Source organism: Asterias rubens, chromosome 6, assembly GCF_902459465.1.
Source record: "Asterias rubens chromosome 6, eAstRub1.3, whole genome shotgun sequence".
Lineage (NCBI taxonomy): Eukaryota > Metazoa > Echinodermata > Asteroidea > Forcipulatida > Asteriidae > Asterias > Asterias rubens.
This window is the reverse complement of record NC_047067.1, coordinates 20641125-20656088: the sequence shown is the minus strand read 5'-3', so window position 1 is coordinate 20656088 and position 14964 is coordinate 20641125. Positions and strand designations below refer to the sequence as shown.

Here is a 14964-nt window from a genome sequence, read left to right as displayed (position 1 = left end):
TCTTTACGGCTAATCCTAAAAAATCAGTGCAAATCACAAACCCCTCCAGTCAACAGTTGAATTCACTACCCCTCTAACAAAGAAAGAAGTGCATTCGAGAAAAAAAACTAGCCTAATGATGTATTTTGCCCTCAGGATTTGAAATTTTCTAATATTTTTATAAGGGCAGCTGTGAAATCAGTTTGAGGGGTAGTTTGAGGCATATATCATGAGCAACTTATACACAAAATCAGACTGTATTGCCTAAAATGGAGATTTCAACTAACTCATCTAATTACTTTTACTGTAATGGAATTTCTAGCCATGTCCACCGGTGCCATGCCTCTGCAAATCAACTTATGTCTATCTTTTTCCGGCCATTAACAATTTTCATAATGAATACAAATTACTATTTTTCAGAAGTGCCCATAAAAGGACTACATTCATTTTCAATGTGCCATGTGAGTCTTCTCACTATATCCAAAGTATACAATTAATTTGTAAAAGTTACTCCTGTACTACCGTGCAGCATATATTTAAAATATCTTCAAAATATAGATTCTTCTAAAATACCAGAACAGCTTAAAGAGTCTCTCTAGAGTATTGACTTCAACATGGTAAAAAGGACAGGTTTCTGGAGATTTAAGCATTTTCTCAACAGTGCTCCCCTGGCCAAATACTAGTTAAAACAGTGAAAGACAGTCAACATTCTCTGTAGTTCTGAAATATGGAGGAGGGAAAGAGGTGAAATAGTGAGACAAGACGCTAACTGGTCCCATTCGAAAGTCACTGAATGAAAGAGTGATTCTACACCAGTACCAGTTTACCTTTTAAGCCCCTTTCACATAAGAGCAATTTAGCAAGGGTCCCTTGCTTACTTTTAGCATGGTTGTAAACTGTAGCAAGGTAGACAAGATTTTGCAAGAGAACTTGGACAGTAGAAAAAAAGTGTTGTCCTTTCACACAAGGTAAATTTTGTCAAATTTTACTATCATGCTACACTTTAGCAAGGGACCCTTGCTAAATTTCTCTCTTGTGAAAGGGGCTTTAGGAACTCTCTCTGTATACATCAAGACGGTACGTTGTTTACACTGTACCATTGGACTGGTCAATGTGAAGAATGTGTTTATTGCCAATAAATGGGGAAAGTGACCCACCCCCTACTGAGTTTAAGGTCATTGAGGAATAAAACCACACCAAGAAAAAGCAACTCTACACCAAATATATCTAACACACTTATATCATTCCATCACCAAGGCATTGGATGACGATTTGTTTCATACTAAAATAATAATGTAGAAAGTGATGAGTTTTAGCTGCAGACATGTTTGACGATCCCAATTCATTTAACAAAGTATTGTTGATTTACTGATGTTTTCTGTCTTTCCAGAAATATATTTCACAGAATTACTCAAACCAAATTAAAGCTTAAATAATTTTACAATAACAAAAACCAACTCTGCACCTGAACAAACTTTAACAAATGTACATTAGCCTATTAGTATTATATGTTAAGGCCCCTACACTGTCGCACAATGATAACATGTAATGTACAGACCAAAAACTAAAATCACACAGTGTTGTAACTAACATGAGATATTATTTTTATAGGTCAAACTGGATGCACTGTTATTTATAGAGCCCAGCATGGTCTCAGTGCGATGCATCTAGGCTGAAGATTTCATTAAGATTGGATCAAATTCCTAGATGTTTATAAACTTGCCGCCCCACCTACTACTAGTACTACCCCCCCCCCTACTTTCAATATTCATCAATGATTAGATCAGAAAGTGGTGGTTGTGAAGGGAGGTATGAAGAAGACCTACATGTATGATGAAACTTAGACCAGGTTAATCGTCATGTTGGAGTCAGCTATTTATTGTTTAAATGTCAAATCAGAGATTTGTATTAAGAAGCATGTGCAGAGGTTTGCAAGAGGGAGGACATTACAAAGCAGCAAGGAAACAATGCGAAAAGTGTGTTTTATTGTGTCTGGTAATTTACCCATGAAAAACACCTTGAGAGCTTGGGACATGCTGGTGTAAGTTGCTAAGTGTATAATTCATAATTATATATACAGGGTAGTGTAATATTTCATCAAGTCCATTGCATTTTACCAAAATGTAAGCCTACATTTCGATGACATAAACATAAAGTGATTTCCAGAAGATCTTGATTTCTATTAAGGTTTGTACCCATAAAGGTAAACGCTGATGAAAAAGACTACAAACTGTGTATTTAAGATTTGATGACACACTAGAGTGTCTCATTACAAACTGCACTTACTCACCACATGTGGGAATAATCTACAGTTCTCAATACACGGTACAGATTACCAAGCATGGCTGTATATCAACACAGATTGCATACGGTTACCATTGCTACCCCTTCATATCCAATACATAAAACCCAACTGAATGAAACAAGTGTTTCTAAACTCCATGAGTTGTTCACAGCAATCCGATTATCCACTTACATCTATGTATAAATACATGGTACGTACCTTTAGAGTGCTGAGGCATTTTCCCATCTCTCACACAATAGAAACTCCCTTGAAGAAGTAGCACTAGTAATCTAGTGTATCCAATCCCCGCTAAGCTGCGGCTCTGACTACCACCTCTCCATTCTACTGCTCACTCGAACCACAGAGCCTTGTGTACAGCACGGTGTACATGTATGCAGCATGCACCCATTCAACAGTGGTAGTGGGTGTACCATCCAAGGTCCACAAAGGACATTTTTTCAAGAAACCTGATCTGCTCTCTTGGGCTCCAGAGAGAGGGGATGGCCTATTTATGGGCCAGGAGCAATAAATCCATCATAACAAATGTTCATCGATTCTCCATAAAATACAGAAAGAGTTGGGACTCTAGTCGCTAAACTTCTTTGATGATGCTGCTTCTCCCAAGTAGAGTTTATACAAAGTATTAATTTGCATAAATGCTCTCATGAAGTTGACTGTAAGATGTGGACTAGTTGCTTCATTATGTCCATGAGGTTGTACTGGTCGATCCTCTAGCTGCAGGATCCTTCCATCCACCACATGAAAGTGGTCTGTGATCAATGGTTCCCAATTCAATATCAATTGATTAGTACTGTCTGTCCAGGGTGAAGGTCATAAATCAACTCAATTAACTCTCATCAATGCAGGTCAGTTCTTCATCAAAATGAAAATAAATAAATGAAAACTGCTTGATTGAAAAGGCGGAATCAAAATCTCCACTCTGTTATTCTCTGCTCTGTGACAGAATAACTCTCAGGGCTGCAATAAAGCTTGAGCCCTACTCCTTCAGGAACACTTCTGCCGACCCTTCCGTTGCGATCACACCACACAGAGTGATATACTCCAATAAGTTATCTAAGATATTTTTCTGCATTTGTCAAATCCAATATTAAGAACATGTCACAGCTGTGCTGACCAGCGGGTGTGTGTTGCTGCTCTGGGCAGAGAGGCTTTTTATCTTCTCCTTTTTAATGGGTGAGGGTTGATAATATATAGATGGCAATCAGCGCTGAAGGTCAATATCAGGGATTAAAATGTACTTTAGCTGGCTGGAATATTGGTCAAGTGGTTTCTATATTGTTGTGCATGCCTGTCAGTAAGGCACTGTTTACAAATGATGGAATTCACAAACAAGGTTATAGGCTGTTGGCGTTTTGAAAGCCTTTAGATGAGTTTCAGCCAACTACAGTTCACTCAAATAAGCTTCATATTACTTGTGTTGTACAGAAAACCAGTCTGAAGTTTGCACTTACACAGGCTATATCCCACAGCAGGCTATATCCCACAGATGAAACTGGGTGCACAAAAGTCCTCCAAAGAAATGCTAAGGAAAATGCGTAACTTGCAAAATAGTAAGGTTAGATCAGCTCTATGGATTAAGAATTTGCTCCTCCATGAAATTAGCACATGCATGTAACTATTCCAGTTGAGACTCCTCCTTTAATGTCATTCAGAACAATCAGTGAAATAAGTTCATTGATTGGGACTTAATTAAAGCTATGATTAGAGAGTCAGCAAGAAGCTGGTTTATGACCACTGTGGCGATTGTTCACCATGCCTGAACTGAAGAGTCAAAAAGTTGCAACTTGTCAATCTAACACGGGTCTGCTCAATTCTTCACTGTCCCCAAAATATGATCACGAGTTCAGATGAGGCCTTTTTTCAATAATCTGTACATTTGGAACTCCATTCAATTAGAAAAACTTCATCAAGCAGACGAAGATCTGATAAACACGAAGGCAATGGAAACAAAAGTCAATTAAACTCTGTCTTCCTTGCTGTAAATTTCAAATCCAACATCAAACAACTTATGCATACACAGCAAGTTGATATTAAGTCATCCATACATCTTCAGGTATCCTTTCTTGATTAATACGTACGTTCCTGGAAGAGCTGAATGTGCAAACAGAGCAAGCAGGGTGTAGCAACGTAGTGAATGTAAATGAAAGCTGTCAATTACGCACAACCGACCTTCACTGTTCATTCTTAAGTTTATAATCAAGCTGGCAATTAGTTCATGTGAAGCAATATCAACAAACTGGCCTTGTGCGAAGAGGTCCTGTTGCAGTCACATAGTATAGAATGGAAGCTACATGTATCCTTCCTTGTTGTTGTACATGTTGAGTTCTACTACTCCAAAGTAGCACTAGTAGACACCAGTTTGGATACTTGCAGAATGCAGTCTCAGGAGATAAATTGACAGACAGGAGACTTAAAGCTTTGAATGGCGAGCATCCTTCAACACATGATATTGATGAAAGCCTCAGAAGCACATACTTACAGATACAGATAACTGCTATAATGGGTTTCCAAGGCAAAGAGAACACACTGACAAATGATCATCCTGATTGACAGGAGGCAGGGCTACACAGCATACCATCTCATGCCCAATGCATTACTTTCCCCTTGGCCAAATCACCAGTCCAATAACTCAGGCCTCCACTCACTATGTTCAACATTCTGATTCAGAGGGATTTTCAGCTCCCTCCAAAAGGCGCAAGTCTGGGGGGGGGGGGGTGGTGTCAGTACTTTTGTTTTCCAAACCATCCAGGTGTAAATCAATTCTGGCACATGTCAGGTCTGATGTAGTGGGATTAACCAAGTGTAAACACTGCTTAGTGAGAGTGTCCACTGTCCTGTGAGTAAGGTGTAATTCTATGACTACTTTGGACCTTGGCTGTATTGCAGGTGAATTGTTACTCTATACATGTACATAGGCTCCTAACTCCTTAACAAACTGTGTCAATTGTACAACATGGTCAGACCTTGGGCCAACATGGAATAAAATCTTGTTACATTTTTAATGTTAGATAAATGGACTTGTAATTTGTAAGCTTCATTCCCATAATGCTACTATTTATTAATTTATTATTTGTTTTTTCGGGAGTGAGGTGCCTATATCATATAGTCATAATATTAAATAGTCCATTAAAGCTTGTTAACTTACTATTTCTAAGCCATTTTATGGTGATCAACTGACGTGGAAACATCGTCTCCATGTGCACACATCCAGAAGCAAACATCCATTTGGAATCTTGAACATAGAACTCGCAGTTGGAACCATTAACATTCAATTACATTTTATGAAAAAAATTGACCCCACAAAATTGTAGGTATGGGTTTGCCAGTACCACAAATTCTTGCACCAAACTTGAAAATGTTTAGGGGAAAACACTAAGCAGGAAAGAATGTTTTATTGCAAAGCCCTACAAATAACAACAGTAACATTTTACTGGAAAGACTTTCACAATAATAATCAAGCTGTCAAAGTGTACAGAATTATTTTCCCCCAAAGGCAAATAGAACAAGAGAAAACTAATCAACCCACGGCCCTCGCTAAGGTTACACCGTCGATTCCAACTAATTAAATCTACCCGATATAGAATTGTTGAAGGTTATTTATACGCTGAGTGTTAACATGTGCTCCAAGCATCTTAAGCCCATATGAATACATCACACACACACATGCAGCGCTTAATGCCTTTAAGCATCATTTTTCAACCTCAAGCCAATTAATTCGGTCTCACTTTTTATCGCATTTTTTTTATTAATTTAAGAGGGGAAAACCTACAGTCCCTGCCGTAAAGAGTCAATCTTCCCTGTTTGATTTCGGTCCAAGTCATATTCAAACATTTATAAATGTGAGATACGTCCAAGTACAAGATATAGGATAGCAATAATCTTAACTTGTAAATACATAATTCCAGTTTAAGACTAGCTGAGGTATATACAGATGGCAAGCTGTTATGCCAGCCTCTATCAGCAACCCTGCACTAATCAGTGTTGACAACCAGCTTTCTTACATCGCAGCTACATGGTTTCCTACTGGTTCCCAGTCTTCAACCAATTGTAATATTCAAGGGTAGGGCTAACTATCCCAACATATGGGTAGATTGGGGCACAGGTATAAAGATCTAGGATTTCAGGAAATGATGAACTGGAATATTCAAGTTGTAGAGGCTAAGGTTGTCCTGGTTCATGCCTCGGTAATAAATGAGTTCCCAGTGACGTCAGAGTAACTAAACAAGTAATCAGGACTTTTGCTTCATGAAGACATGTTTCAACTATTTCTCAGTACTTTGTGATTTAGTTTTATCAAATCACAAAGAAGTTATTTAACAAAGTTGATTGGTAGCCTATATTGTAGCTAAAAGGGTTCTTAGAGATGCAGTAACTATCAGCTAGCAGATAATAGTTTAAGTAGTTCTGGGTGATTCAGTAAGTATGAAACATCAACGTTAGCCAAGTAAGTTCCTCAGTGATTCAGTAAGTATGAAATATCAACATTAGCCAAGTAAGTTCTTCAGTGATTCAGTAAGTATGAAATATCAACATTAGCCAAGTAAGTTCCTCAGTGATTCAGTAAGTATGAAATATCAACATTAGCCAAGTAAGTTCCTCAGTGATTCAGTAAGTATGAAATATCAACATTAGCCAAGTAAGTTCCTCAGTGATTCAGTAAGTATGAAATATCAACATTAGCCAAGTAAGTTCCTCAGTGATTCAGTAAGTATGAAATATCAACATTAGCCAAGTAAGTTCCTCAGTGATTCAGTAAGTATGAAATATCAACATTAGCCAAGTAAGTTCCTCAGTGATTCAGTAAGTATGAAATATCAACATTAGCCAAGTAAGTTCCTCAGTGATTCAGTAAGTATGAAATATCAACATTAGCCAAGTAAGTTCCTCAGTGATTCAGTAAGTATGAAATATCAACATTAGCCAAGTAAGTTCCTCAGTGATTCAGTAAGTATGAAATATCAACATTAGCCAAGTAAGTTCCTCAGTGATTCAACAATTGTTAGTACCTTTTCACTTTGAGCTGCATGAGTTTTCAATGATTTAGTAACTGAAGTTACTGTCAACTGCATTGAGTAACCTACAATATAGCCTCCCTTTAAAATACAACACCAGTTACCCCTGAAAGGGGGAAAGTTTTTGTTGTGTGATCTAAATGTTAACATCTTTCCCAGTGCACTTTAGCGTTGTTACAAAAAGAAAACAAGAAAACAAAATGGAAAAGTATTGTGTAGTTTGCTTGACTATAGAATATCAACACTTGCAACTTAAGCAGGCTATATTCTCAGCCTTAGTACAATTATCACAAACTCACAACCATTTCATGCGCAGTATTGTGTGCCTCTGCACAATTGATTTCTTTTCCCGCTTCACCATTCAATTGAATAGAACCCCCCAAGGGACTGAACAAGAGTGGTGATTTGATCCAATGTCATCATCAGACCCACTTCAACAATCCATTCACAAAGACTCAAGCCCCTAGGTTTACTTTCAACAACCACCGCTCAGCATCAATTCAAAGCTTGCAGTATATTCAAACACAAATGCCAAGGGCTCCGACATGTTCGCCACAAACTTTGATGAATTTTTCTCATCAGTTTCCGACAAACTCAAAAGATTATTTGAAAACGCTTTTATATCGGCTCCGGTTGACTTGAGGTAACTGACAAACTCAAAAGATTATTTGAAAACGCTTTTATATCGGCTCCGGTTGACTTGAGGCAACTGACAACGTACGTACTTAGTTTTGATATGAGCGAGAAAGACAAAGCAATGGGTGCTTACAGAAAAAACCCAATAATATTTCCCAGAAATGTACCAATTTCAGGCGGACGCTAGTAATTCAACTTTCTTTTAAAAAAAGGTCTTTGTATCCTTGAATATGTCAGCAAACTTTCAACTGAAAGATGTTTTACTGAAAGAAAAAGCATTGAAAACTTTCCCATACAAACTTTTTCTTCTAGAACTCCCTTGCACAAAGATCAACTTGGCAGATGAAGTCTCAGTTTAATGATGTTTCAGTTCAAATTGAGCCTAAAAGGATTTCTAAGAAACGTATAATCAATTTCTTACCAATTTCTAACCATTTCTTTAGCACCTTGTTAGGGTTTACAAGGTTCTCTGCTTAAGACTCTAGTCATGCTCAACAATTCAATGGATAACAATCTCACCCTTCACTGACAAATGTGACTTCTTCACAGACTTAACCACGAACTGGCCAAAAGTTCAAAGCTTGTTTGTACATTAAATACTTGGGGAGCAATACAAGAAAGAACGTTTCAGTTATATTTTGACACTGCACTAAGTTCAATGAAAGTCTTCTCTTCTGCTCATAATGTCAAGTAACTGATTTTTTCTGAGCTTTACTTTCTCGAATTGATCAGATACGCACTTTAGAATAATATACATAGTACACACAGCACTTTATGCACTCTGAACAAGTGCCTGCAGTCAGAGCATTAAGCTGTTAGTAGATTTCAGACAATTAATTGGTTTTCCTTTAAATCTCTCCCCAGAGGAAAAACTACTTTGTGCGTACTTTGTGCGCATTGACAAAAAATCAATCACTAAATCTGAGAACTCAATGGATAGTTCGGCATGTACATTGTATATTTGGGCTGTATAAATCATACCCATTGCAAAGTACAGCAACTTTGGTATCTCAAGGGTTTATGGTCCCTGGTCCTCAAGACTGATTAAAGACATGACCCTTGAAATAGTCGATTACTAAGATGTCCAGCAATAACTCATAGCGCTCTTCTATAGGTTAAGAGCCAGGGGTGTGTCTCAGAGAGAGGGGCGTGTCTCGGTGGGGAGGGTGTGTCTCAGTGAGAAAGGGCATGTCTCAGTGAGAAAGGGCATGTCTCAGTGAGAAAGGGGCGTATCTCAGTGAGGGAAGTGTGTGTCTCAGTGAGAGAAGAGGGTGTCTCTGTGAGAAAGGGGAGCGTCTCGCTGAGAGAAGAGTGTGTGTTTTTCAGTGAGAGGGGTGTGTCTCAGTGAGAGAGGGGTGTGTCTCAGTGAAAGATGATGTGTCTCAGTGAGATACGAAGGTGTGTCTCGGTGAGAGAGAGGCGTGTGTCAGTGAGAAAGGGGCGTGTGTCAGTGAGAAAGGGGCGTATCTCAGTGAGGGAAGAGTATGTGTCTCAGTAGAAGAGGGTGTCTCAGTGACAGAGAGGTGTGTCTCAGTAAAAAAGGGGTGTGTCACGCTAAAAAAAGAGTGTGCGTTTTCCAGTGAGAGGGTTGTGTCTCAGTGATAAAAGAGGGTGTGTCTCAGGGGTGTGTGTCACTGAGAAAGGAGAGTGTCTCTGTGAGAAAGGGAAATCTCTCAGTGAGAGTGTAGTGTGTCTCAGTGTCTTGTGGATGTCTTAATTGCTCAACCTTCTTTCTTCACCCTGGATAAAACCCTGACTTGATTAACTTAGCTCCCACAAAGTGTACATTGGAGGGAACATACGTGCTTACAAACAGAACCGAGCATTGACATATCATTAATTTAGGCTAAACGAAGTATCCACTGACAAGAACACGGTGAATACGATTGCATTTTCCAAATGACAAGAATGGGACTCTATGAATGTGATCTCTGCCACGGCTGACAGGACCTCAAATATTTGAAATTACGGGCAATAAGTCCGTAGGGATCATATATCAACACCATGGAAGGCATAGTGCGTCACAGCTGTCATATCTTGTCATCAAGGATCAAATCAAACATCAAAGATAAACTCAGATGTGTATTAATAAACCCGATTAATATAATAGACCTACTGATTAAAATAATATTTTCTGAAAATTACACACGTTCCATCACAACAGGCTTGGTTTCCCTTCATTGTTTTGCAAGTAACTGATGATCAAAATGATTTCAGAGTTTGGGATTGATTTACTCCATTATCTTCATCATCATTATCTCTCACCAAATTGAAAATATACAATCGGCAATTATGAGAATCCTGTTTTCATTAAAGAAAAGAAAGGCTTTAATCAATCGTAGAAAGGCAAGAAACTAATTCCTTAGTAAAGGGTACCGCCTGGATGGAAATGAACACCTCTGGTGGAAATATTCAATGGGTACCAAGAAAATTAAAATAGGTAGAGGGTAGAAGGCGCTTCCTCTGACGGGAATCTGAATGAAAAACTGCTGCTATTGTTCTTGATTGTGCTCTTTAAAAAGTCATGGACAGATTGTGCGTGTGTTTCAATGCAGTACGCAACTAAGGAGACGTGCACACGCATGTGTACCATTCAATTGCAGTTTGATTGCCTAATTTAATGGCAGACTTGTTACGTCAGTGTAAAGACCAAGTCACACTTGAAAATGATAACAATCATAACGCAAAGAGAATGCATTCTATTGGTTGAATGAACGTGTGCATATCTGCGTGGAGCAATTCAACAAATAATGCATTCTCTTTGTGCCGTGATCGTTATCTTTTTTTCTAATTCTAAGAATATGGAGGCTTAGCAATCATATTAAGGCCTGCCAAAATGACAACGTCACAAGGTGGAATAGAAGAAGCGTCGAAGAACTGCGACGAGAAGCGATTGAAAGACACCAGGTGATGGCGGCAACTCCAGGAGTGCGCCACCATTACAACCGAGGACGAGGCGGCCACAGACGCAAGTCTATGCCGAATGATGATGATGAAAATGAAATTTACACAGAGCACATCCACTGTACAACTTGTATACATTGTACATGAATACTGAAAAACCCATCCATAAGACCAGTGTATGATTGCCAATATCAACACACATTACTAACACTACCTGTAAGTGGATCAACCAGCTTACAGGAAAGAACATATCGTCCAAGGTGATTATTGTACGTTGAACCAAAGAATGTTTATTCAACTGCTCTTTCTTCATTACCGACTTCAGATCAGCAAATTCTCTTTATTAAAATTCTATTCAAATTCAGGAAATGACGACTCAATGCTGATACATACAACCACATAGCATTGGAACTAACTGACCAAGAGAATGAGTTTTAATGAGAGGAAATATTGCCCTGAAAATAATGCAAACAGAGGTTTTTACTTAAACACTTGATAGAGAAAACCATGTCAGCATAAAATATTGAAAACTTAGAATGTCCTCTTTCCAAAGCCAGATTTAAAGTTTGGTCAGAGCTTTTTATTTCCAGGGACCTAATTAACAAAAGAAAACAAAATATTGGTGTCCAAGTTGCTGTGTGGCCAGTTTGTCTAGCTTCTCTATAGGCCTACCAATACATCAACAGAAACATTCTGAAGCTTGCTTGTTGGGGGTTAGTCTTGGTTCAACCAACGGTACCGATACTAAACCTTTACTTTAATTGCTGCACATTATCATCAATGACTATCAGAGAATGATAATCAATGGCCATGGTTTCTCCTTCAAACCATTACATCAACCACAAGCCACAGGCATTCCTTCCATCATTTAATCAAAATAATAATTTGTCTCTGCTTCTTTTATGAAGGTGACAAAACTGGATTAGAATAAATACAATGAAGGACAACGCACACATTGAAGGTTACAAACCAGTGGGAAACTCCTTTCTTCTTTAGTATTGTATTTCTCTTTTTTTTCATGCAAGTGTACTTCTGACATTGACATACCATGACAAAATAAATACATGTTATTGTGGAAGCTGACAATAGTAACTGCCTGTCATAATTTATTTACGAGGAGTGCCTGAATACACGAGGTTTTGATTTCGTGGGAAAGTCAGACTTTAAAGCTGATGAGAAAACGTTGCCAGACTGAAATAAGTTTCTGATGTCATTTATGTTAGTCATTTGCAGTTTTGTTGTGTCACCTAAAGATAGCCAAATCAATCTCTTTAAGAAAAGTCAATAATGCCCTTACATCTGTGGTAAACTCAATACCCACAATATTTAGGCATCATGGTGCTAACATTCTTAGTAAATCAACAAATTTTGAGGTATACCAATTGCTACTTACAACGTTTTTGACGTAATGGATTGAGTCTAGGGTAAAAACTGACCAGGGCAAACACATTTTGTACAACGGACACCAAGACGCCTACATGTACATTGCTTAAAATAAGATACATGTATCAGTTGAATAAGGCACTATCTACTGGTACAAAATCCATCGAATCATACAAACCAACACGATGAACAATATGGAGGAATTGAGGCGGTTACTGTTTTAACTACTAATAACAACTCATAAAAAATTATCATCTACAAATATTAATAAAAAATATCCATATTTATCATAGAGTTACTGGTACTCTTGCTGATTAGCAATTCCCACTCAGATAAACCTGCGGGTGCCCCCAGATTGAAATTGGGTTGAGTTGCACTTTCCTTCCCCTGAGAATCATTATTAGTTATCCATAAATATGAATGTATTTTTGATCTGATTCGCACATCTTGCATTCATCATGTCAGAAACACTTATAAATCATGAGAGTCTGCTGACCTAGGGTTGACGATAAATCTTGGAATATGATTTGTTTTCCTGTGCCATATTTAGTGTTTTTTGAATGGACTGATACATTCATATTATTTTATGGTCATGAATGTTAAGACGTTTACACTTAAGACATGCCTGAAACTCATTCGCTCTTGTACCGTTGTAAGGGCAAGGCCAGTTCTCCTTAGTAGGGTAAAGGGTACCTCCTACAAGGGGGTAAGATCAACCTAGGCGTGGGGCAATCAGGTCTGCACTCAAATTCACAGGTTTCCAAGTTCAAGCCTTCTTCAAAAGGTTTGTAACAAATACGATGAAGAAATGCTGCTGTAACAGTTCCCAAGCTGCAGTGCCCAATTTCATAGCACGTCTTACCATGGCATTCTGTGCTTACGCCCTTCCAAGGCCCATAAGGCTAGAATGCTGTGCAAAGCAGTGCCATGAAATTGGGCCCATGTCTTGTGGTCTTCATGAAACACATTCTTGCAATTTGAGGCAAGCAGAAATATTTTCTTTACAAATAATGCTCAGATTGAAATGTAGATAAAGTAAGTCCGTAGAGACCAACAAAAGTAAATCGCCAAGAGTATCCATAAGTGCTTTCAAGAAAAAAAAAACTGAAATATCTGATTTACCTCCAGTTGGTGGGTCCTGATCCCATCTTTCCAGACTCGTGGCTGGAGCTCGAACAGCTGGTCCAAATCCTCAGGCAGAACATGAGTAATTCCAGTACGAGGATCATGGATGCCTTCCCTATCATCACTGTCCATCAGGAAATACTTATAAGAACTCATTGCCAGTTTCAAACTTTTCTTTTGAAGAAGAAAATATAGATGGCACCTTTAAAGTTTTGAGAAGTTACTTTATATCCACAAAGTACACCTTGTTATGTGAGATTTCTGGCGATGGTAGAGTGTTTGCATAGAAAACCATGACTTTGAATCATTGTTCTGTTAGCAATCAGTGATTGGTCTGCTGCGTCTTGGTTCTGTGAAAAAGTTCTTTGCTCCAGGAAGTTATTTTGGGTGCTCTTTCCAAGAAGAAATACTTGCTGGAATGGCTTTTCAGTGTGAAATTGACAACCTATCTTGGGATTGGTGGAGGACTCTTGAGTTCACAGATGAATGCATTCATGCAGTAAACAAATATTGACTCGACCAACTTTCAGTATTTACATTTCAGAGCAGCTTCCAACTACTCTTGAAATTAATCTCCAAACTCAGTTGCCCATGGGGAGCAAGGTGGCAATAAAGTAAACGTGAATGCAGCTTACACATTTCCAAGTTTTGGATGGCACTTTGATGAGATGGATTTAAGTAGAATCAATCTTCTTGATCTCAATGGTTGCTAGGGACCACAAAGTAGCTCAAGAAGGGCAAAAGATAATCATCCACAAAACGTTACAGCTTGATGTTCAAGATCCTAACGTCCAGCAACCATAGACCTCCTCTCTCTCTAGAAGTAATTAAGAGTAGAGTCCCAAGATAATCCCTCTTAGAAAGCCTCCTCACGCCTCTGGCATTTTCTCAAGAAGATGCCCTGATACTCCCGGGAAAATAAGATGAGCAAACTCATCCACATTGAGGTGACTGACATATCAATGCGTGTATTTCTGGTGGTTGTGGTTTGGCGTCTAAATAAATGTTGGCCTGCTGCGCCAATCCAATGTTATATATTTCCTGTTCACACCACTACCCAAACTCAAAAGGTGAATCGGTGCTTGTAACGCAACACTGCGGAGCTTGCACAAGCCCTCCTCTGTCCAATGCTCAAGTTGGTTCCAACCCACTAACATCAAATTGTATTGTCAACTGGATAAAAAAGAGCATAGTTTATCCTGCGGCATTGTGGACCAGTTAGCTGAACGATTACCCCATTCACATGTTAAACAGTCCAGTTGAATGACAGCTATTGTACTGCAAGTGGCAAAGCCTATTAAGACGCACAGTATGATACAAGTGTCCGTGTTAAATGAACGTCGATACAAACAATGGCATTTTTCCTTTAGACAGGGCCGTGGCTAAGTTTATCAAAAAGTACCGACTGTGTTTTGGCGTCAGTTAAGTCACGGGATCAGTTGAGGACAGTCGGTTCCCACATTGGTATACACTGGCTTTGTTGATTTGCATAGTGGTTGTAGATGAAATCAAACAAACAACAAATACAATTGTAAGAGCAAAAACAACATTCTGTTGATCTGGGAGGGGAGTCTATTTTTAAAACATTCTGCAAAAGTACAAATTCTTTATTGTACTTTG

The 14964-nt window shown here is 38.6% G+C and overlaps 1 protein-coding gene across 1 annotated transcript in view; it reads right to left on the bottom strand.

Annotated features, from left to right (window-relative positions):
* Positions 1-14478, bottom strand: part of LOC117291725 (formin-like protein 20) — a gene marked incomplete at its 3' end in the record, with an annotated part of 54113 nt that extends 39635 nt beyond the window's left edge. The window contains 1 exon segment of the mRNA XM_033773592.1: positions 13342-14478. Within this exon segment, the coding sequence (XP_033629483.1) occupies positions 13342-13500 (159 nt within the window).
* Positions 14479-14964: the final 486 nt, after the last annotated feature.